At 44.8% G+C, this 25,653-nt stretch overlaps 1 protein-coding gene across 1 annotated transcript in view; it reads right to left on the bottom strand.

The window, feature by feature from the left end:
- Positions 1 to 20,207: 20,207 nt before the first annotated feature.
- LOC106845781 (heparan sulfate glucosamine 3-O-sulfotransferase 3B1) overlaps positions 20,208 to 25,653 on the bottom strand; it is a 41,010-nt gene continuing 35,564 nt past the window's right edge. The window contains exon 2 of the mRNA XM_014864186.3: positions 20,208 to 24,164. Within this exon, the coding sequence (XP_014719672.2) occupies positions 23,546 to 24,164 (619 nt within the window). The 3' untranslated portion in view covers positions 20,208 to 23,545. The remainder of the gene's footprint in view (positions 24,165 to 25,653) is intronic.

A 25,653-nucleotide genomic window follows, 5' to 3' on the forward strand; every position in this document is an offset into this window, starting at 1 on the left:
CATCAATCACTCTTTTACAGAATCTGTCAAAATCTTAACAAGAATATGCCAACAAATATGGAGAACAAACAATGGCCTATAGACTGGAAGTTCTCAACATGCATCCTAATTCTCAAGAAAGGAGATGCCAAGGAGCGTGGTAACTACAGGACCACTGCTCTAAATTCCCATGCAAGCAAAGTGATGCTCAAGGTGCTGCAACACAGGCTTTTACCTCATATGGAGCAAGAAATGCCTGAGGTCCAAGCTGGATTTCAAAAAGGGAGAGGCACACAAGATCTAATTGCGATTATTCACTGACTACTGGAGCACTCCAAAGAATTTTGCAAGAAGGTTAGTCTATGTTTTATAGACAACAGTAAAGTGTTTGACTGCGTGAAGCATGAAAAGCTTTGGGCTGCTCTGAAAGTAATGGGTGTGCCTCAGTACTTGATTGTCCTGATACATAACCTGTATTGTGGACAAGAAGCCACTATCGGGACAGAATATGGAGACAGTATGGTTTCCTATAGGTGAAGTGTCAGACAAGGGTGCAATTTATCTTCTTATTTGTTTATTCTGTACACAGACATATCATATGGAAAACTGGGCTAGACTCAGATGAAAGAAGAGTGAAAACTGGTGGAAAAAATATCCACAATCTAAGACATGCAGATGACACCATCTTAGTGGCAGAGAGCAGCAATGACTTGAAATGACTTCTGATGAAAGCAGAAGAAGAAAGTGCCAAAGCAGGACTGTATGTGAACATCAAGAAGACAAAATCGTGACCACAGAAGAACTACACAACTTTAATGTAGACATTGAAGACATAGAAATTGTTAAAGATTTTGTTTACCTTGGTTCATTCATCAAGTTAAATGGAGACTGCAGCCAAGAAATCAAGAGAAGATTGAGACTTGGAAGGCCAGCAATGAAAGAATTAGGAAAGATCATCAAGTGTAAGGAGGTGTCATTAGAGACCGAGGTCAAGATCATCTACACCCTCGGATTCCTGATTACTATGTACAGGTGCGAAAGCTGGACAGTGAAGAAGGCTGACGGGAAACACATTGGTTCACTTGAAATATGATGTTGGAGGAGAGCTCTACAGACACCCTGGACTGCCAGAAAATGAACAAGTGGGTCCTAGAGCAAAGTAAGCCTAAGCTATTGCTGGAAGCAAAAATGATAAAACTGAGGCTGTCCTACTTTGGGCACGTCATGAGAAGGCAGATTCTCTGGAAAAGACAGTAATGCTGGAAGAAGTCGAGGCAGCAGGAAAAGAGGAAGACCAACTATGAGACGGATTGAATCCGTCAAGGAAGCCGTAGCCTTGAGTCTACAGAAGCTGAGTCAGGCTGTTGGGGACAGGACATTGCGGACAGCACTCATTCATAGGGTGGCCAGGAGTTGGAACTGGCTTGATGGCATGTAGCAACAAGTACATACTTCACTTATATATGTATGTACAGAAAAGTATCAGTAAGCATGGGGGGATTAAATGACTTTTTTCTGTTTGAATTTTTACAAAACGTACATAGCAATTTTTCTATATCTTTCTACAGTCTGTTGAAACACATTGGTAAATAGATGTTCTAGAAATGTACAGATGTTCTTATGTGTACATATATCTTATTTTTATCATATTTTTGTAAATGTATGTTCTGAGAATGGCCTTTAACCCTTCCCGAAGAAAGCTAACTAGTGAAAAATGCACTTTAAGACTTGTGGATCCCCCAAACGGCCCAGGTTTACTTCTCAGATTATACGCATTTCAAGGGCGAAGGACAGACAGGAAGAGGAAGTTCAGAGAGGATAAAGCTGAAGTGAAACTCTCACCAACCGGCAAAGGACCATTTCAGGACGTGAGCAGGCTTCCAACAAGGTGCCGAAACCTGTTTTTCTCTCATCGTTTCATCCCTGAGTCAGCAAAGGGACTACTCAAGGTTAATTGGTAGTCCTAAGAAGTACACTGCTGTTTTTATAAATAACACTATATTAATAGGGGTAAATTATGTCATTTGTAGGTTTCATAAGAATATATTATTTTTAAAAGACAATAGAGTAGAAAAAAGGCTAATAATATGCATTCTCAGCTAACCAATTTGTGTAGCTTAGGAACATGTGCACGTAAAGGTGGACCACAGCCCAGGAGTGGGAGGCAGGGCAACAAGGCGGATGAGTGTGGGTTCTAGAATCAGAAGACCCGGTTCAAGACTTGGCTACTCTATCTATGAGCCAGAGGTCTTTGGATAAGTTGCTTCAACTCTCCAAGCCTCTATTTCCTTGTCTGTAGAATAGGCATAGTAATAAAAGTATATAGCTCAGCATGCTAGCATTTTTATAAGAAACATAAGGTAATGTGCTGGGCATATGTCAAGCATTCGATAAAAGTATAGCTATTATTGTGAGAAATGTTCCAAAATCATTCATCTATGGGATAAGGCACCACCAGCCAAGGTTGCTCATTTGCACACGAATGAGTCTATAAGTACAGCTGTTGACAAGAGATTTTCACATATTGAGGTATATGGGGTAAGTATTGGAGTTCAAAACTGATTCAGCTTGAACTAAAAAGCCTGACTTGGGCTGGACCCCTGACTGAGTGGTTAAGTTCTCGCGCTCCACTTCGCCAGCCCAGGGTTTCTCTGGTTCGGATCCTGGACGCGGACACAGCACCGCTCGTAAGGCCATCTTGAGGCAGCGGCCCACATGCCACAACTAGAAGGACCCACAACTAAAATATACAACTATGTACTGGGGGGACTTGGAGAGAAAAAGCAGAAAAAAAAAAGAAAAAAAGAGATTCTCAACTGTTGTTAGCTCAGGTGCCAATCTTTAAAAAAATTAAAAAATAAAAAAAAAATTAACAGCCTGACTTAAGGCCTATCCAACATACGTTGTATATCAGCTTAACCATTAAAGTAAAAAACGCACTCTCTTAAGATAAGAATGCATATTTCGCCTCCTACGCCCTGAGGGTAACGCCCGGATTAGTTCCTTTCCTGGCATCAGGGTGGGTGTTGACCTGCTAATTTGCAACCGAATACCTCCTTGAAAAAGTATCCTGGGTGTGTTTAATGTATCTTCTTCCTTCTAAAAAGATAGAAGTCTGTACTGGAACTCGTGTTTCTCCCGAAGGCCTTGTAAGGCCTTCCCTGCTTACAATCCTTACTGTGGCTCATAATCAACTCACCCCAATTTCTATTCATAGGTTGGTTATGGATTATTTGAGTCAAAATATCATGAGTTGTGCAATATTACAGTAGTCCCCCTTATCTGCGGTTTTACTTTCTGAGGTTTCAGTTATCCTCAGTCAACAGAGGTCTGAAAATATTAAATGGAAAATTCCAGAAATAAACAATTCATAAGTTTTAAAATGCATGCCTATCTTAATAGCATGATGAAATCTTGAGTCATCCCGCTCCATCCTGCCTAGGACGAGAATCATCCCTCTGTCCAATGCATCCACACTGTGTATGCTGATGGGGGCTCGGCGAGCCGAGGAGTCGAAAGAAAGATTTCTTGGACTCTCAAGGTCTGGTGGCAGTGCTCCTTTATTCAGAGAATAGCATGAGGACAGGACTCATGGGCAGCGAAGGGCTGCAGGCAGGGGACAGGACCCATGGGCAATGAAGGGCTGCAGGCATGGGGACAGGACCCATGGGCAGTGAGAGCTGCAAACATGGGTTGAGGGTAGGGCTAAATTTTAGGCATAGATATGTGAGTTACCTCTTTACAAGACAAAGGAAAGATTACGTAAAAAAGCCATTAAAATGGTATCAGTGCAGGTGGGGTCTGGTTATTGGGTGGTCCTATAACTTTAGGGAAGAATCAGATTGGATCAGGTCAGGATGTCCTATGCTTCCCAGAGGATGATATAGATTGGTATGCAGAGCAGGACACCTTGGGCGTCTCTCCCTGGGGCAGCCTTGATCCTCATCATAGACTATCCACCTGTTAGTCACTTAGCAGCCCTCTTGATTATCAGATCGACTGTCAGGGTATCACGGTGCTTGTGTTTAAGTAACCCTTATTTTACTTAATAACAGTCCCAAAGCATGAAAGTAGTGATGCTGGCAATTCGCATATGCCAAAGAGAAGCTGTTAAGTACTTCCTTTAAGTGAAAAGGTGAAAGTTCTGGACTCTATAAGAAAAAAAATCATATGCTGAGTTTGCTAAGATCTACGGTAACTTTTATTACGGTATATTATTATAATTCTATTTATTAATCTTTGTCATTAGTCTCTTACTGTGTCTAATTTATAAGTTAAACTTTGTCATACGTATGTATATATAGGAAAAAACCTGATATATATAGGGTTGGGTACTATCTGCGACTTCAGGCATCCACTGGGGGTCTTGGAACGTGTACGCCGTGCAGATAAGGGGGGACTGACGTATTTGGACACGAAGGCCTTTGCGCATGTTGTTTACCCATCCACAGCACCCTTCTCTTTTCCATTTTTCCTTCCCTTATCATCTTCATCTGTTTTATTTGTTCAGAGTGTAGCTCACAATATTCTCTGGACTTCAGACGAAATCAGGCCCCTCTATTCATAATGCCCCGTGCTTTCTTTTCGAATACTTAACTACATTTTGTAATTGTATATTTATTTGTAATTACTTGTAGTTATCTCCTAAATGTCCGTCTCCTCCTGTGATATTATGATTTATAATAAGAAATATATATTTAGTCTTTGTCCACATCTCATCTTCCTCTTTTTGCTGAGGAAGACCGGCCCTGAGCTAACATCTGTGCCCATCTTCCTCTATTTTATATGTGGGACACCTATCACAGCATGGCGTGCCAAGCGGTGTCATGTCCGCACCCGGGATCTGAACCGAAGTGGAACGTGCACACTTAACTGCTGCGCTACTGGGCCAGCTAAGGCACAGAGCTCTTAGCAGACTTAGAATTTCCTGTGATGAGAGCGATCAAGGTGTCTTTTGTTATGTTAATGAGATGACTTTTGGAAAGCACCTAAGGATAGGGGCTGGTTGGCAGGGGAAACAAGTGTGTGAGTAGACGGTTGACACTTTCAGCACCCTCCATTCCCCCCAACCCATCTCCGCACCCCTGGCTTCCGGGAGGGGAGAGAGGCTTGAGGTTGAGTTCAACTGCCAACAGCCAATGATTTAATCAATCATCCCTTCGTAATGAAGCTTCACTAAAAACCTGAAAGGACAGCATTGTAGAGTTCCCGAGTTGGTGAACACATGGATATTCTGGAAGAGTGGTATGCCTAGAGGGGGCACAGAAGCCCCATGCCCTTTCCCCATGTATCTCTTCCATATGGCTGTTCCTGAGTTATATCCTTTTATAATCAACTGGCAATATAGTAAGTGAAATGTGTCTCTGAGTTCTGTGAGCCACTCTGACAAATTAATTGAACCCGAGGAGGAGGTCGTTTGAACCTCCAATCTATAGCCACTCAGAAGCCCAGGTGACAACCTGGACTTATGATTAGCTTGAGAAGGTGGGATGGGTGTCAGTCTTGTAAGACTTAACTGACAAGCTGATGCTATTTCCAGGTAGATAGTGTCAGAATTGAGTTAATTGCTTTGCGGTGGCGGAAAATCCACAGAATTGGTACAAGAATCATTTACCTCCCAACAGAGTATCACCTGAACAAGGTCAAAGACCACACCAGGTTTGCTCATCTCTCTACACTTGCTGTCTGGTATATGGTTGGTCTTCAATAAATATATTCTGAATAAATATATTAATTGAAACATTTTAGGCAGTATGATTAAAAACTCTTGTTTTGTTTTGGAGGGACAAAATTATGCTCTGAGACTGACTGTCTTACCAATAGTTTACTTAACACAGGTTCACTGGGATTTGTATTAGTTTCACAAGCCAATAGCACACAAGATAATGTCTCTTAATCAGCCAATAAAGAAATAACATAACATACCCCAAACCAATGAAAGACTAATCGCACTATTCCGATAAGGAAAGATAAAACAAATAAAGTCCAAATTTAGTTCCAGGTGTCCCTTTTCTATGAGGAGGCGCTCAGGAGAGATGGCTTAACCAACCAAGAGCTGACATCCAGCTGCCCTTGCAAAACAAAAATGAAAAGTCCCCTGTCGCTAGAGCACGTTGCTGGGGACCGATGGTGCCAGTATCGGTGGGTGGGCGGATCTCCTTCACTGACCAGTGTGTGGTTTTGTCGCCTGGACGGTAGGGGCTAATGCCCCAAGGTCTTGGGAGAGTTTATTTAGGTCAGCAAAGAGTGCCTTGCCCAGACCAAACTCAAATCATCCTCACCAACTCTGAGCATTTAGAGTCTAAATGTCCCCTTGCCATTGTTGCTTCTCCACATGTCCTTACTGCTCAGTCTCCAGCAGTGTTTGTCGTCAGCTGATCTACTGGGTTCTTATCAACGACAGCAGAGGAGATGATGACATCCTGACACAGCTTATTTCATTTTTATACTAAACAACAAATGGGGCCAGCCTGGTGGTGCAGCGGGTAAGTGCGCGCGTTCCACTTCGGCGGCCTGGTATTTGCCGGTTTGGCTCCCGGGTGCAGACATGGCACCACTTGTCAAGCCATGCTGTGGTAGGCGTCCCACGTATAAAGTAGAGGAAGATGGACATGGTTGTTAGCTCAGGGCCAGTCTTCCTCAGCAAAAAGAGGAGGATTGGCAGCAGATGTTAGCTCAGGGTTCATCTTCCTCAAAAAAAAAACAACAACTTTTTTTTGTCTTTTTTATAAACAAGCGGATTAAAACATCTTCATTGAAGTCATAAACAAGTGGATCTGAAATCATATCAAACCAATACACAGCAACTCTTTAGTACTTATATACAATTTTAAGTAACTGTAATTGTACTTACATACAACATCATGCTTTTCTTTTTAAAACTAAATGGTTCTTGGAGCTGGCCCACTGGTGTCATGGTTAAGTTTGTGCACTCCACTTTGGTGGCCCAGGGTTCACAGATTCGGATCCCTGGCACAGACCTAGCAGTGCTCATCAAGCCATGCTGTGGTGGCATCCCACATAAAATAGAGGAAGATTGGCACAGATGCTAGCTCAGCAACAATCTTCCTCACACACACACAAATAAAACTTGAAAAAAGTAAACTGAGAATTAAAAGCAAGAGAAACCAGTGCGTGCATAGAGATGAGGACAGTGTACTATGGTGGCCCATAAAAAAGTGTTGGGGGAGGCGGCACGGGGCAGAAAGACTCCCAAAGAATCCTTATTGTATACAAGTTTACAAGTCTAAAAAAGGGAAAAAGACAATTCACTACTTAGAGGCCATCAGTAGGATATATCCTTCTCATGCATGTGACATATTTTTAATGTGTTTTAAATAATTGAGATAACAATGAGGATGTAATTTCGTATCCTGCTTTTTTCATCTGATACTATGTAAGAACCATTTTTCCCATATAACTATTGCTAAAAAAGAGAGAAATTCCTTGAAGTCTAAATAAAGGTCATAACCTTTGATTCTGGATTCATCCTGCTTATTCTGTTCACTTCTAGACTAAGAAAATAACCCCAAAATGGAAAAGTATGTATGTACAAAATTTTCATTAAAGCATTATTTTTAAAAGTAAAAAATTGGGGGCCGGCTCCGTGGCCGAGTGGTTAAGTTCGCCTGCTCCGCTGTGGCAGCCCAGGGTTCAGATTCTGGGCGCGGACATGGCCTTGTTCATCAGGCCACGTTGAGGTGGTGTCCACATCCCACAACTAGAAGGACCTGCAACTAAGATATACAACTATGTACAGGGTGGGTTGGGGAGATAAAGCAGGAGAGAAAAATAAAATAAAATAAAAAATAAAAGTAAAAAATTGGACACAGGCAGAATTTCCAATAATAGAGAAAAGGCTAAAGAAATTATGGCAAACGCATAAGATGCACTACGTTGAAGTCATTAAAATTATATTTTCTAACAATGTGTATTATTAGGAGTATGTTTAATGAGCAACAATGTGATGTTAAATAAAGAAAGCAAGAAACAAGACTATACATTTTTTATCCAGTTTTTATAATATACATAGACATTTTTCTGTGCACAGAAAAAATTAAAAATATTAAGTGTTCAGCATGATTAACTCCACACGGTAGGATTCAAGTGATTTTTATATTCTCATTATACTTTCCTATAGTTTCTAAATTTCATACAGTAAGTAGGCATTAATTTCTGTATCCAGAAGGGGAAAGATAATATTTTTAGAAAGTCTCGATTGAGTTAATGCACAGAAGTCATTAGAAATTAAAAAAAACTTGGATAATTCTACTCTATACATGAATGATAACTGTAAATAAATCATATTTGTATGACAGTCCTTAATTAGTTGGAAATAGTAGCACTTAAAAAAACTTTCTTGGGTTAAGTTTTAAAGCTTTTGATTCATAAATTCCAAGCTAAGTACTGGCGCTGTCAGGCCCTCAAAATCAATCACTGTGTATCTGGGCCGATCTTTTCTTTATGACATTTTGAAATGTTATTTCCCCAGCTTAGGGACTGGAGATGATCAAGGTGATAAAGAATTGAATTTTACAAACTCTTCAGGTCAAAATTTATTTTTTCAGGGACATATTTATGTTTCTTTCCTCTAAAACAGCACAGTCCATTCACAGAACACCATGGAAAAAGAAAAGATGTTAAAGGCCCATGAAGAATTTGAATAGATTTCCTAATCTGTAGCAGAATTTCAAAATCGCAGCCAGCCCAGGGCCACGGGAGAGAGGAGAGCAGGAAACAGGACCTGGCAAAATCACTGCCGGCGAGGAGGAAGCCGCTTGGCCGGGGATGCACTGTTCTTGCTCACGTTTGCTGTCAAAGCTGAGGCAGAACATCCTGCTGGAAGGAACGCAGACTCCGGAGTCAGACTGGAGTGTAAGTCCTGGCTCGGCTGGTTACCCGAAAGCTGTGTCCAGACTTTGGGTATTCCCTCGCCTCTCTGAGCCTTGAGTCTGTCTGTGATGCGGTGACAAGGATTCTTAGAACAGCCCTGTGAAAAATCTCCAATGTCTTTAACATTGGCAAGCGATCTTTGTTTTTAATGTCAAAACCCCAGTGGGGCAAAAGGAACACATCTATGGACAGAGTTAGTCTAGTGGGAGTCAGTATGTCGCTGGGACTAAGAACCCGGCCCAGAAGTCAACCGCTGACTTGGCTCCTGCCTTCGGAGCTGTGTGATGCTGGCTGGGGGACAGCTTTCCTCAGCTCCGGCGTCTGCCTCTGCGGAACCGGGATGGGACTGCCCACCTTGCAAGAGTGCGCGGGATTGAGCGAGACAACGCATGTTCGGCACACTACCTAACACAGAGTAAGCGCTCAACAAGAGTTATTATTATTGTTGTTGTTGTTGTTGTTGAAAGTGTGCCTGGAGAAGTTGGTGAGGGCCTCCAAGAGGAGGCAATGCTTGAGGAAGTCCTCAAAGGACCGGGAAGAGTTTGCGAAATAAACACTCAGACGTTCAGCACCTGCTCTGGGTGCCCACTGGGTTCTAAGCACCGTGAGGCTCCGGGAATCCAGCACCGAACAGGCAGTCTCCGCGCTAAGGCCGCTTACACTCGATTAGGGGAAGATGAATTTTCAATAACATCCTTAGTGGTAGATAAATACTGTGAGGAAGAAGAAATCCAGGGGGAAAAGCAAATATCCACTGATAATGGTGTGGATCAAACAGGCATGCGCATTCACGGAATGGAATGCTGCGCAGGAGAGTAAGAACCACAGCCACACGCAACACGAGTGAGGCTCGCCAGACAACGCCGGGGAAGGAAGCAGATGCAAGACAATGTGAGTCCAGCCACATGCAGTTGAAAAATGGGCAAAGCTAATCCCTGGTGTTTAGGGCCCTCTTTCATTGGGGCGGAACTCAAGAAAGTCGTGAAATGATCATCACAGTGGTTAGGATATTGGTAAGCTCCCCGGCGGGGGGAGGGGAACACCATCAGAGAGGGACATGCAGGGGCCTCTGGGTGCTGATAAAGGTCTATTTCCCCATCTAAATAGATCTAAATGGGACAGTTGTTAAACCGTCCATAGATGTTTTATGTATTTGTCTGCAAACATATTTCACAGATTTTAAAACTTAGAGAAAGAAAAAAGCAGAAGCAAACAGAGAATGATAAGGCATAGAAGAATTCCAGAAAGATGGAATTGCTCACAAAAGGCAAGGAGCTGTAAAGACACATGCTGTACTCTGAGAAACACCTGAGAACTCCATGTAGCAGGAGCATCAATTATGAGCAGAGGTGGAGGTCGAGGAAGAGAGGAAAGAAGGAGAAGAGGCAGGCAGGGGCCAGAATGTGACAAACTGTGTGCCATCATGTGACGAGGAATGTAGATGGGTTACTGCAAATGGGGGGGCACCACCACATTTGACAGCAAATCAGAAATACCCCACCAGGTGCTCTGTGGAGGGTGGGTTGCGGCAAGGTGGGGCCAGGGGCAGAGGCCTGGAGGGAGGCTCTTTCTGTAATCAAGGTGAGATGATGCGTGTCTTGGCCGACAGAGCGGTGGGGAGGCCACAAGGACCCTTAGGAGATGAAATTATCCTAGAGAATAAACTAATGGCTATGATCCGAGGAGAGGCAGTGGACCGCACTACAGAGTGCTGACGAGTGTGTCATAGGGAAACCAGGCAGCAGATGTTCAGAGAAAGGAGAAGACAGCGTGTGCCCTGCAATCTTCAAAAGCGGATCCAGGAAAGATGGGATTTGAGCTGGGCTGTAATGGATGAAGGGACTGGGAGAAAGAGGGGAATCATTGGGGCTCCAGGCAGCCTGGGGAGGAAGAGAAATTGCATGGAGAGAGGTGGTAAGGGGTTCCTCTTGCAGGCTGAGGGGGATCATTTGAAAGGTGCCCGCCTGTGGCCTGTGAGGGGTTAGAATGACTCCTGTTTGTCACTTAGGTCAATAGCTTTTCCTTTGTGATCTCAGATTTAGCACCTATCTTCCCACTCTCACGGCACAGATTGAGTCAACATTTGCATCATCTCTTCACACCTAGCTGTCTGTGCAACCTTCCTGCCCACAGTATCCCTCCGGCTGTCAGTCTTGAGAGGTGAGAACAGGAGTGGGAGATGCTGAGCAGCACATGGGGAGGGGGGTGGGGAAATTCACCTGACTGCAAGCTGACCCCTAGGTGCCTGGGTCAGGAAATCACCAACTCACATGGGAGTTTAGTCCCCAAGAGGGGCACTGTGTGGGGAACAGAGCCCAAGGACACACAAAAGCTGTCAAGCAGCAGGATGAGGATTCTAGAGTCCTGACTGGCCTGGTCAGTGCTGGGCTCACACCCATGGCTGGAGAGGAACAGCGATCAGAGCCGAGTGTAAGAGTTACCCAGGGTGTTAGGGACCCAAACAGATCACAGTCCAGGGCAGTCTCTAATTCCAGAGGAAATATGAAATCCTAAAGCAGGTAAACTGAGGCAGAATCCCATTCACACCGACTAGGCCAATGGGGCTAAGGCAGGAGGGACTCTCACAGCTCTGAGGCCACTGGGGTTTGAAGGACTTACCCTGGAGCACCAAATACTGCCTTTACACAAATGGAATTACTTTCAGGTACCACCAAAAATGCACCTGAGGCTTTAGATATCCATCCCACCCTCAGCAAAATTAACTCAGGTGGGGGAGGGAAGGAAAGCAATGTTTGTCAAGTATTAGATGCGCCAGATGGTATGAAAAGCGTTTCACAGATGAAATCTCTTTTAATCCTTATAAACCTGTTAGGCCAGTAGCATAGACTCCAATCGGCTCTTAAGAAATCTTGGGTTCAGAGAAGTTTAGTAATTTTCCCAAAGAACACAGCTAGTAAGTGGTGGTGCAGAGCTGCCAATCTGGAGAAAATGGGCTGAGCCTATAGGAAGAAGGCGTAAGAAACTCAAGTTGGGGGAACTGAGGCAAGAAGGGCTTGATAGTCTGAGACTGTGCCTCAGTCTCCAACCTCATGAGCCTCCAGGCTCCTCTTCGCCTGTCTCCTCATGGAACCAATGATCAGCCCTCCCACAAAACCTCAGTAAATGGTCACGTAGGCAGAAGACATAGGCCCAAATGGACAGTCACATTCAGGATCATTAAAACAGCCTCAAATAGAGCTCATTACTAGTGATATACATGGTAGAAAAGATAGTCCCCTCCATTGGAAGAGCTTGTCAGATTTTAATCGTTACTGACTAGATGCTTTAGAATCACCCCATTATGAGGAGAGTGAATTTAAGGAAGTACTCCACTGAGCCGAGGCATCAATCACCAATTCAAAACACTCATCACTTGACACCCCCTGTAATATATCCTTTCGATGCTGTGCAAACGCCTGGATGCCTACGAGCCCAAGAATTCTGGAAGAACAGACACTTAAGGTGAGGACGTTCTCCAACTATTGAGCAAGTTATCAATGGACATATATTTCTATCCACGGATTATTACGGGAAAGAAGCTAAACTGACATTATATCAGAGTAAAATCCTATAAACAGCAATAATTATTATTAAAAACTCCATAAAATGGTACAATTTTCCCCATCGTCCCGAGTTTGGCTAAGATTTTCTGACTTCCAACAGTTCAACCTGCCCTTCCAGGCTCCCAGACGCTTGAGTTCATTCACTCTGACGTTGTGACATTTAGGGAGGCAGGCCAACTGGAAAAGCAGGGGTTAGTCAGCAAGCCGGAGCCCTACCCCAGCCGCCACCCCATCCAGGCCCTCATTGTAATGTCTGCGTTACTGCAGCAACGTGCTCCTCCTAGTTTCACATCGAAGCTTTAGTGTTGATATCCACCCAGGTGCTTAAACCATAAGCCTGTTTGTCATCCTTGATGCCTCCTCACCCTTAAATTCCTTCAGTTGGCTCTCTGTGGTTCCCATGGACTTCCCTCCTTTTCCCTTCCCAATCCATTACCCTAGTGCTGGCTACCATCATGTCTCATCTGGGTCACCGCAAAGCCCCTAACTGACCCCTTGGCCTCCACTCCTGATTCTTTCAATCTACTCCACACAGCAGCCAGCACCATCTCTCTAAAGTGCTAATCTGATCACAACATGAGTTTCTCCCAAATTCCACAACCTTCTGAGCTCACATTTTCCTTTCATGGCCAAATAAGATAATTAGAATGTTTAAGTGCAAGAAATCCACACTCTCGTCTTATCCTTCTGAGGCTCAGGGGTCCTGGGGGTCCATTGTGGTGTACTCCGTCTCTCTCTTACTCAGTTCCCCAGGTCCTCCCTTCATTCCAAAGCAGAGCCGTGGTCTCCGACGTGCCTTTGCAAAGTTTCACAAAGCGTGTAGTGGTTAGGAAAGGCTTTGGGGTTGCATGTTGGAGGGAATTAGAGTGCCTTGCAAGAACAACTTAAATCGGGTATCAAGCTATTATGGGTTGAATTGTATCCCCCAAAAAGTTATGTCAAAGTCCTGACCCCCAGTACCTGTGAATGTGGCCTTCTTTGGAAATAGGGTCTTTGCAGTGTAGTCAAGTTAAATTGAGGTCATTAGGGTGAGCCCTAGTCCAATATAGCTGATGTCCTCATAAGAAGAGGGAAATTTGGACACAGACACACACACACACAGAACACCTGGGGAAGTCAGAGACACGGAAGGCAGATGCCACGTGAAGACAGAGGCAGAGACTAGAGTTTTGCTGCCACAAGCCGAGGAACAGAACGCTGGGGCTACCAGAAGCTGGCGGAGGCAAGGAAGGCTCCTCCCCTACAGGCTTAGCAGGGTGCATGGCCCTGCCGACACTTGCCTTCAGGTGTCTGGCCTCCAGAACCAGGAGAGAATGCATTTCTGTTGTTTGAAGGCACCAGTCTGCAGGGCTTTGTCACAGCAGCCCCAGGAAGCTAACACACAGGCCTGGCTCCTCACTTCACCCCTGCGATCTGCCCCTCTCTCCTGAGGACCTGGCCTCTCTCCACGTCCCTGGAGGACACTGTCAGAACCAATTTCTCTCCATGTCTTTTTCCCCCAGGTTTCTGTCTCTCTAAATCCCTCTCTAGAGCCTATCTCAAAAAGATTAAAACCTCTTAATTTATTTTTCACTGCCCAAGGAAGTCACCTTTTAAATTATTTTTCAGTAACTTTCAACCTCTCTTGTTTCATCCTCTCTCCACCAGACTAAGCCCAAAGCCTTCACTTTTCAAAACCCAAAGTCTTTATTGTGTCTTAACCATAAGCAAGTTTCTCTAAGTCTTCTGTCCTCATTAAAAGCTAGCTTTTAAAATATCACCTTTTTTCTCCATGTAAAACTATGTTGTCACTCAACTATTTAAAATTCTTATCCTTTCGCCCTCAGGATATAATCCAAACCCCTTATTCTTTCATTCAATAGACAATTAAGTAACTCTTAGTTGCGTTGAAGATCCGTTGCTGGGGGATGAGAGGCCATAGTCTCTGCTGTCATGGAGATGGCAGCCCGGTGCTGGAGAAAGGCAACAAGCAAGCACAGATACATACACGAGTATCAACTGTGGCAAGTGCTAGGATGGAAGAGGATTCTCTGAGCTAAAAGAAGAGCAGGAGTTCATTTAGATTGGGTATTATTCCAATTATCTATTTTTAAACATCAAACCACCCCAAAACTTAGTGGCTTAAGACAAAAAGCAATTATGATCTCTTTCGATTTTGTTGGTTGACTGGGCTTAGCTGACTGGTTCTTCTGTTTCACATGACGTCAGCTGTAGCTGCAGTCAGCTCCAGGCTCAAGTGGCTGGAACACCCAAGATGGCATTTGAGGCTGGCTGTCTGCTGGAGCTCTGCTGAGACTGTTAACCAAAATGCCTACACGTGGTATTTCCATGTGTGTTGGGCTACTCATAGCGTGGCAGCTGGGTTCCAAGAGGGAGCATCCCAAGAGTGAGCGCCCTAAGAGAGAGGAAGCCAAGTGGCCAGGCCAATGAAAGGCTTGTCCTGGAATGGGCACAGACTGCATCTGTTGGATAAAGCAGTCACAGGCCCAGCACCCAGTCAATGTGGGAAAGGGCTACCCAAGGGTACAAATACTAGGAGGTGTGGTTCACGGGGTAACCATCCACCACGGGCAGTTAGAGAGCACCTCGCTAAGGAATTCATGCAGATGGTGGGGGGAGGGGGAGATCTGAAAAATGAGTCTAAGTTAGCCAGGCAAGGAGTTGGGAGAAAGGCATCCACAAAGAGAAAGAAGTCTACTGTGGATGGAATGTGGCCACCAAGGAGGAGAGGGTATAAAATGAGACTGAGTAAGGACTTCCAAGACAAATTAAGAGTGGGGATTTATCTAAAACATAATGGGAGGCTATTTAAAGGCTTTTAGCTGGAGGAGTACACAGTCTAATTTGAGTTTTTAAAAGATGCCTCAAACTGTCATGAGCAGAATGGACTGCAGAGAGCGGGGAAAAGTGTGGGAGGGAAGGTGGAAGGCTACTGCAGGAGTCCAGCGAGAGAGCATGGCAGCTTGTACCAGGTGATGGTGTCAGAGGAGACAGAAAGAAGTGAAGGGACTTGGTGGACTTTCTGGAAGTTGTCTTCACAGTACTTAGTAATGGATTAGATGTGAAGAATGTGAAGATGCCAAGAATGACTCCAAGTTTTCTAGCTTGAGCACGCCAAAGCGGGCAAGACTAGGGGAGAAGATTTAGGAAAGAGAACCAAGAGTTCAATTTGGGGGATGTTTTGCTTTGAGATGCTTATAGAGTTGTCCAGATAGTGGTGTCGGGTAGGCGAATGGACAGAGGAGTCCGAGCTCAAAAACAGCTGGACTGCTGCTAATTTGCCTGCAATGCAATCTGATGCTGATCCCTCCAGAACCATCCTCCCCCCCTCCCCCACACTCCCTGCTACATGATTCTTTCCCTCTGTCTCCCTGCCACCCAATCACATGGCTACAGGCTTGCAGACCCTTACCCTACCTGCCCCAGATCAGGCTAGGTACTCCTGTCCTGGCTGCCCACAGCACCTTGTCATGGTGCTTGTCACACTGCATGTGAGTTGCACCTTCAGCTCCCCCATGGAATGTGACTTCCTTGCAGCAGGAAGTGTGTCTTGTTTAGGGTTGAGCCCCAGCAGCAGTAGGTACTCAATAAATATTTATCGAATGAATGAACCTATCTCCGACTCCAGCTTCTTCTTGCTCCAATTCATATGGAATATCATATCCAAAATAAACTTTCCTGAACACCACTCCCATCAGATGACTCCCCTTCTCAAGAAGTTCCGGAGCCTTCCTGTTGTTTACTGCTTCCAGTGGAGACTGGGTGTCCCCTGTTATCTCTTCTGCTGAGTATATCTAAAGAGAAAGCACACAAGGTCAAGACGTCTTGAGGTCAGGACTCCCTAGGGATTATAACAGCTTCCACACAGCAAGGGGGATGCTCGGGGAGCCCTGGGGCTGAAAGGGAAGATAGGAAGGAGTTCCTGATACTCCGCACGGGTGTGAAGGTCGGGGAGGGTCTTCAATGCCTGCTAGTCACCTTTCTCCGGAAACTATTCTCTGGGGTCCTAAAGCAGCTTTTAGTTCACACAAAAATAGACTGTTGGATGGGAACAGAAACATCCCAAGCTCTCAAATGAGGAATGCAGGCTTTGAGCCCACAGATGCGTTGCTACGGCAGACTTTGTGCAATAACATGACTATTTTATCATCTTTTGCACCTAGTAATAATAAAAATGAGTGAGGATGGACAAATGAAACTAGACAGTGGTGACAGGAGCTGCAGGCTTAGAGGAGCTGATTATAATAGAGAACGCCATGGCCAGGCGGAAACTTTCACCTTGAACGGCCCATCAGCGGACTTCGGGGAGTCAATTGTATACTCAGTTGTGAAAGATAAGAAGAAATAATTATTGATCATATACAAAGTGCTGGAAATACATTGTTGAAGACTGAATTGAGAAGGTAAGATGGAATTGGGGATTTAAAGGATTTTTAGCTCTCTTAAGAAAATCCCTTATGATATATAAGTCTGTTGTTCCACTTTCAGGCCGTTTCAGGCACATATTATAGATGACAGCTTGGGGGCTGCCAGTCCACTGAGGGCCCAGTGGACTGAGGGAAGCTGGGCAGACATGGCCACTATTTGAAATGCTGTGGGATTGACTGTGTCAGGGTTTCTCTTAAAGGAGATCCAGAGTTACAAGGAGTGACTGCTTAGTAATTGACTTCAGTGGTGAAGAGTATGGTACAGAGGAAAATGTGTCTGATTAGGAATCCAAGCTCTCTCATTTTAAGATGATATGATGCCTATGCTCTAACATGGTGTTCTCAAATTTTAGCATGAATCAGAATCAGCTAGAGGGCTTCTTATACCTTGAGTCTCTGATTCAGGAGGTCTGAGGCAGGGCCTGAGCATTTGCATTCTATCGGGTTCCCTGGGGATGTTGACGTGGTCCAGGGACCACACTTTGAGAACCATGGCTCTCCATCTTGGCTACATGTTAGAATCACTTGGGGAGCTTTTTATTTTATTTTTAAATTTGTTTCCAGCTTTATCGAGATAGAATTGACACATAACATAATGTAAGTTCAAGGCGTTGACTGGATATATTTATATATTGCAAAATGATTACCATCATCATATTAGCTGCCTCTGCCATCCCATCCCATAATTACCATTTCTTTTTTGTGGTGAGAACATTTAAGATCTACTCTCCTAGCCACTTCAAGTATATGATACAGTATCATTAGCTTTAATTGCCACGCTGTAGAGTAGATCCCCAAATTTGTTAATCTTGCAACTGGGAGTTTGTACCCTTTGACCAACATCTCCCCACTTCTCCCACCCCCAGCCCCTGGGAACCACTCTTCTCTGTTTCTCTGACTTTGTCCTTTTTAGATTCCACATGTAAGTGAGATCATATAGTAGCTGTCTTTCTCAGTCTGACTTATTTCATTCAGTCTAAGACCCTCAAGGTCCATGCTCGGAGCTTTTTAAACAGACGAATGCTGGGGCCTCATCCTCTAGAGATTCTCCTCGGATTGGTTTGAGGTGTGTTAGGGCTTCAGCATTTTTTAAGACCTCTCTAGGTCATTCGAATATTTGCCCAAGCTTGAGAACTACTGCTCTCAACTGTGCCATCAGGTTAATGTGTAGATTTTAGGTCCATTTTATTACCGTGCTGTAGAAAAAGCATAAAATTGATGGGATGGGGTGCAAAGTCAGGTCAGCACTCAAGGCCCACACATATTTCACCTAGTGATATGTTCCCAGGTTTGAAGGAATGCGTCTCTCTCTAATGCTGGCCTTTGAAAACCGAGTGTTAAGGAAAACTTGTTTCCCACCTGCCCGTCGTGCATCCTCCGCCATGGCAGCGTGTTCTTTTCACTGTCTTCCCAAAACGCGAGGCTGGTTTCCAATTCTCTGCGTTTTCTTAGTGTGAATCCTGGTGTTGCCCAAAGTGCGAGGAAGCCCAGAGTGCCAGCAGAGAGGATTTGGGGGCGGTGTTCATATTTTGGGCATTTGTGGACTCAACACCAAATAGCATTGGGCAAGTCATGCCCTCTTCAATTCTCTTCCATCCCTCATGGCAAGATGCAAACCTCAGTTACCAGCGAGTCTTCAACAGGAGAGAGCTTTCCGGGGAGCAGCAGGTGAGCCCACGGCAAGCATGGCTTGATTTATATGTAGCTGGAAATTACTAGCATGGCTTTGTTTTCATTGTATTCATTTTCTCATGATTACCTCCTCTTTATGGCAAGAGATAACTTTTTACCCAAGATTGTGATGTTTCCCTTTGAAATTAAGTAAAATAAAAGTTTCAGCTATACAAAACGAATTAAGTCCTAGAGATCTACTCTACCTATATTGTGCCTATAGTTATCAATACTATATTGAATACTCAAAAATTTGCTAAGAGGGTGGATCTTATGTTAAGTGTTCTTATCATAAAAAAAAGAGAGAGGGTGAAGCAAACTTTTGGAGGTGATGGATATGTTTATGGCATTGATTGTGACGACGGTTTCACGGGTGTATACTTATCTCTAAACTCATCAAGTTGTAAACATTATGTACAGCTTTTTTTTTCTTTTCTTTTTTTCTGCTGAGGAAGATATACCCTGAGCTGACATCCTCTGCCAATTTTCCTCTTTTTGCACATGAGCTGCCACCATGGCATGGCCACTGACACACGAGTGCTGTAGGTCTGTGCCTGGGAACCAAACCTGGGCTATGGAAGCAAAGTGCTCCAAACTTAACCATTAGGTCACTGGGGCTGGCCCTGTACAGCTTTGTGTGTCAATCATACCTCAATAAAGTGGTTTAAAAAACGAAAGTCAGAATTGTTGAGTTCAAGCCTTAATTTGTCAATTTAGTGTCAGCTACTTTAAAACGCAACCAGAGAAGGGCTGGTCCGGTGGTGCAGCGGTTAAGTTCACACTTTCTACGTCGGCAGTCTGGGGTTCACCGGTTTGGATCCTGGATGTGGACTTATGCACTGCTTGTCAAACCATGCTGTGGTAGGCGTCCCACATATAAACTAGAGTAAGATGGGCACGGATGTTAGCTCAGGGCCAGTCTTCCTCTGCAAAAAGAGGATTGGTGGTAGATGTTAGCTCAGGGCTAATCTTCCTCAAAAAAAGAAAAAAAACTCAGAGGTATACCAAATTAAAATCAGTTAAAAATTGAAAAAAAATTAAGTAAAATAAAAGAATGAATCAAATGTTTAAAACAGTAGATAATAGTCATGCAGATGGTGTGCTGTGTCAAAAGAAAACAGAAGGTCATTTGAGACGGGTTAAAGACACAGAAATGCTGTCTTGTCCAAGGCCTTTGCTGCCTCTGTCTTACGAATAAGGATCTCCAAACCACTGACATGAGACTACGCTGCGAATGTGCAGTGTGCGAAGGAAATGCTCCCATTATCCAAATCACCCATCCTCATCATGCTCCGCTTACATTGCACCTGTCGTGTGACAGGTGTGCACATGGCAGCCCCCACGTACCACCCGGCCGGAAACCGAGGCACTGCGAGGCTGCAGCACCCAGGGCTGTGGTGCTCTTGGGACCCGGGCAATGGGCAGGCCTTCCTCCAGGGGTGTGTTCTCCAGGGGACGGGAGCTCTCTCACCCATCTCGTAGCTTCCAGAGTCATTTACAAAAATCCACTCCAAATATCTGTGGATTGGTTGGATTTTGGACTGAACCCTTTACAATCTGAAACCACCTGCCGTCAGAATGCTCGTGTCTGTGTGTGTACCCGTGTGATCAGTTACTGAATAAAGTAGCGTTTCCTTGTCCATCTGCAACACATAAACATAAAAGTACTCACAAATTGGTAAAATATATTTTATTTGTTCATACAAAGAAATAGTATGAATTACCAGAATTTTGTTTTCCTAGAAACATCTCTCTCCGTGTAAAATTAATTTGTGTTATACATAGGACAAAATACTTGATTTTTTTTTTTGTACATATTGGCTATTCTAACACCCAGGTTACAGAAGACACACTGCTAGAATTTGCACAGTATTTCAGATTACTGGGCTGAATGAAACTCACTCATAAATTAATGTTACAAAAGTGAAAAAAAAAATCTAACCACACCTTTACGTTTTATTGACCATCTTTCTTGATAAACCAAAAAATGACATTGACTTCTGTGTCAGCATTTTAGATACATACTGTTCCTAGTTTACTGGAACCTTCCATTTTCCTTTCTTATGAAAATATCCTGGCGGGACCTGAAACTGTGTTTCTCCAAAGGTCTAAAATATATGTCACTCAAAACGACTTCCAAAGAGAATCCCATCAAGACAATTTCTCCTCCTCCATCTTCCAATTAAGTATCTATTACTCAGTCACTATACCTAAATACCTTTCCAGGGACTACCCAGCAAGAAAGCATGGGATAGATAAGAGCAATAAAAACCTTCAATCTTTTTGTTAACCTTTTTGTTTGTTTTTAATGAGAAAAACAAAACAGAGGAATAAATACTCCAAGGGATATCAGAGCCTTTCCTGTAAACTGGAAGAAACCCAAAACACGTGGTAGGACAAATTGCCAAAACAGAAATGATGTTTGTCTTCTAGCAGCTAACAAGTTAAGCTGGTGGCCTTGCAGATGGCTAGAACGGGAAGAAACTCAAGGCTTAATTTTACGTGTTGCCTAACTTCTCCAGGAGCAGGACGTGCAGGCTCAGGCTTTCTAATAACTATCACATGAGGGGCTGTAACCTTGGGGCAGACGCTGTGTCCGGATCAGGCAGGAACTAGAAGCTATCAGACCCCTAGGAGGAGATGCACAGGAAGCTGGATTTATTTGTCTTCCATAGGAAAATTTGCTCTGGTCCATCAGTGCTAATTATCAACATCTGTTTGGATTCAAGGATTTGACCTGGCATAGAATCTTGACCCACTTCAGTGTTCGTGACTAAAGGACCCTCCTTCTATCTGAAAATTTCCTGTTTCAGTTTTAAGGCAGGGAATAAACAACTTAATCAAAACTGTCCAGCTTGCAGAGATGGTAGGGACCTGAAGGGGAAGGAAAAGCACAGGCATATTTCTCTCCTACTGTGTTGCAAACCCTGCTCTGAACCTCCCTGCAGTTCTACATCATGAGCCACGTCAGAGCAAGAGAGTGGCCAGAACGAGGACCGGGCAGGATCAGCTGGTGGACTACTGACTTTTATTTTAGGCAGTGTTATGCTGTAACTGAAAATAGATGTTCTTAGTCTTATTTCAAAGGCGCATTCTGATTGGAAAAATGCACAGCCAACTAGCACCCTTATGCAGGTGTCTTTGACTCCTAAACAGCAAGAGGGGAGACCATGCGGTGATCATGGTGCTCCCCCAAGTGCAGCTTCTACTCTACTTGGTAGAGGCAGGAGCAAAGCTATGAAATGAATATCATGTCTCAGGAAGGCACTGGGCCCCCGATGCCCAGCCTCCTGCATAGAACCTACATGACGTAGGCTGCTACATGAGTTTGGCTGCTGAGCGTCATCTGGGCTCAAACTTGTGGGCGACTACAAACCAGATTATCGACAAGACATCACTTAAAGACCAGTAACACCTCTGATCAGTTCCTAAAGATGAATTACCTTTTTATCTTTTCATACAAGTTTTGTTACTCTATTAGGTAAGATATCCCATACAACATATAAAAGTGTCCTTTGTAAATATCACAACCCAACCATTTTGACAAATATGTCTATCTTCCCACATATTCCTGCATGAAAGTATAAGTCAAATGACAAGTCTTTTACGGTCGAAGCATTCTGGTTTAGAAAACTGAGGATAAAGTGAATATGTCATTATGTGATATTGCTCTGTGGTTACCCAGCTGCCACTAGCTGGTCATCATAAATGATCCTCAACTACTATCTTGACAGAGAGGGATGAGGAGAGCATTCAGCATCAGCAGCCACAAGGTTGGCAACCCTTCTGCCAAGACCTGGCTTGGACAAGGGAGAGCTGCACAAGGGCAGCCTTCAGTGCTCACAGGCCACGTGGGGCCAGCTTTCCCAGCCTGTCCTTACAAGGGCCACTCCTGGCTCTCGCTGTTTGGCTGCTGGCTACAACAGACCAGGCTGTCGATCTGAGATGAGCTAGGAATTCCAAGGAGAGGAGTTCCAGACATCCAGCAGGGGGCCAGGCATCCCACCTGTCCTTTTGGAGGTCTTTGTGTTTTCTCCCCATGGAAGTGGCCAGCCTACTGGGATGTGCACTACACAGGCTGGCTCTGCATCTAGCAGCATCTCAGTAGATGCAGATGGCCTGGGATGCACCTGACCCCTTTGGGTCTTGACACCCGGCACCCTTGGTTTATGTGGGTGGCTCTGCTAGCCTAAGGGATTCTTTGGTGTGTCCAAGCAGAGCTGTCTGCCTGGAGAACAGTGCATGGTGCGCTCTCTTGCAGAGGAGAAGAGATCATCTTTATTTCTAAAGCAGCACCCAAGCAGCTCACACACGTGACCTTGGAAAGAGGAGGCTAACATTTGCATACACTTCAGGCTGGTTAATGAGCCAGGGGCTGGGCCAGAAGAGGATGCAGGGTCATCCTTCAAAATCAAAATCAAAAGCTGAAGTAAATGGACCCTGGCATGCAGACTCTAACGGATGTGGATGTCCCTGCAAAGGTGGTGAGTCCCTCATGTGCTGAGCGGACTTGGGGGAAGACCCAGCGCTGTGGCTTGGCGTCTACATCCCGGGAAATGTCACCACGTGAACAAGGAAGCTGCTATGTGAGGTCTCCCCTCCTGAGAGCAGCACTGCTGAGGCTGCGCAGCACCCCTACGAGGCACACGGGCAAGAAGAGAATGGAAGCTGGAAGGAGACAGCAAGCGAGTCCAGACGGTGATGGAAGGCTGCATACCCGTAACAACAAAAATCTCAAGTTGTGCTTTTCTTCTTTTTAAATATAATGGGTAGGGAAAAAAAAATGGAAGCACCATCAATTGTGAGGAAAAGAACAAAATATTAGAGTCAAACACTTTGGAATGTTAACAGATTATGAAGCTAACTCTATAAAGAGTGTGGCTAGGCAGCTTAGTGAATTAATTGCTTATGAATTAAAAATAAATTATTATAAAATAGATTTCTGTACATTTTACATACATATAATCTCTCTCAATATATAAGCCAAGTGGTAGGTTACACAGTCCTGTCCCTTCAATCCCAGCCAAAGTCGTGCCCGGTCATCTGGTAGAACTTGAGGTTAAAGGGCCGGTAGAAGGCGCGCAGCCTCTGCACCACCTCGCGGTCGATCTCGGGGTGGGTCCTGCCCTTGGTCTTGCCCAGGCAGTGGGGTTTGCTGCTGCCCTCGGCCTTCTTCAGGCAGGGGAAGCCCTTGGTCTTGTTGAAGTAGAAGTGCTTGTCCGTGATGATCCTCTTGAGGCCCAGGAAGTCCTGCACGCGGCCCAGCTCGCCGGCCGGGTCGCTGATGAGCCGCTCCCCGCTCACGAAGAGCATCTGGCCGATGGGGAAGTGGCGCAGCCAGTGCTCCAGGTGCTTGGCGTAGATGCCGATCTGGATGGCGCTCCACGACGTGTCGATGACGCCCGTAGTTCTGTTTTTGAACGTCAAGCTCTCGAAGGTGGGGATGTCCGGCCGCTTGGAGAGCGTCTGCGTGTAGTCTGAGATGGCTCTGGTCACCGGGTCCCGCACCACCACGATGAGCTTGGTGTCCTTGGACATGGCCGAGATGCGCGCGGGTGCTTCCCGGGTGACAAAGTAACTGGGCGTCTTCTCCATGGTGATCTGCCCGTCCAGGGTTCTCGGCATCAGGTCCCTGAGCAAAGCAAACAGACCAAACTCCAGTCAGAAGGTGACACGTCTTTGGCCACACGTCTCACTGTCGTCCCTTCTAATCCCTGCTCCCTCTTTACTGGGACTAGTTGTAGAAACGTGAAAAACCACAAGCAGAATTTCAGGGCTGAGCGGCACATGAAAGTCCCCTCTCAAGTTTGGAGACCAGACCTACCCAGCTGAAATGTGAAGGCACCTTTCTTCAAGGGAAAAATTTGAGTAAGACCATGCGTTTCTCTACGATCCTCTTGTGAGAGACCCTCCCACAGAAGAGACCTCGCCCTTACTTTTCAGGGCATCTAGCTTTTAGACTGCCCCAAACATCTGATGTCAGAACACACAGGCCTTTGGCCTCTGGACATGCGCCCTTCCTGAACCATAGCACGTGGGGCTCCTGGAGATTTCGCCACCCAGGGGCCCTCGCTAGACTGCCTTCAGGTGCTCACCAAGCTGGGGCGGGTGTGCTGTGGGACACACCCCCAGCCAAGTCAGGATGTACCAGCTTCCCCACAGTGACCACTGACAAATTGCTTTTACTGTGAAAAGCATGCCTGAAGGCCACAAAGCACACAGCAGCCAAAAATCATATAAAAACCTTGCATGATATGTATCACAGCAACAATCGAAACAAAAGTATGTAGACAAAACTGTCAGAACCTACGGGAGATACAGGCCATGCCATTTGGACCAAAAAGCAGTCTTGTGGTAGTGATTAGGACAAAAAATAACACCAGTCAATGACATAAGACTGTGCCTTATTCGCTCTCTGAGCCTCAGCATCTTCATATGTGAAACTGGAACGACTTTCACCAACTTCATTCAGTTGTTATGAGGTTTGTAAAACCGAAGCAGTTTAGCTTAACAGTCAAAGAATGTGGGCTTGCAAGTCAGGCCACCTGGCTTCACGTCCCAGCTCTGCCACTTAGAAGCTGTGTCACCTGCAACAACTTACTTTTCTGGACTTCTTTTCCTCATCTGTAAAAACAAAGATGCTAATACCCATCTCTGGGAGTTTAATGAGGATTACAACAATTAACGATCATAACATGCTTTGAACACGCCTGACAAACAGCATATACTTGATATATACTAGCTACTATTACTACCGTCGTTATTATCATCATTATTATAGTGTTCTATACACAGCTTACAGGACATGGTGGGACCAAAGTCAAGCATGTGTGTGGACAGGCTCGTGTGTATACATCAAAAGGAGATGTGTTAGGTAATCAGACACTAAGTTCTGGTCACAAACGTACAATTTTCCATTATCTATGGGATAGAGATTTATGATTGATTCCCACCTGGGCCCAAGAATTTTAAAAAAGACAATTTCCACATCATTTCTGACTAAATATTTACCTCTCAGTAGGACATTGTAAACTTCCAGCTTCAAGCCATCCCGAATCTACTGAGACCATCCTCCTCACTTATAGAAATGATGATATAAACTGTCTCTCGCAGGAGCAGCA

Source organism: Equus asinus, chromosome 13, assembly GCF_041296235.1.
Source record: "Equus asinus isolate D_3611 breed Donkey chromosome 13, EquAss-T2T_v2, whole genome shotgun sequence".
NCBI classification, from domain to species: domain Eukaryota; kingdom Metazoa; phylum Chordata; class Mammalia; order Perissodactyla; family Equidae; genus Equus; species Equus asinus.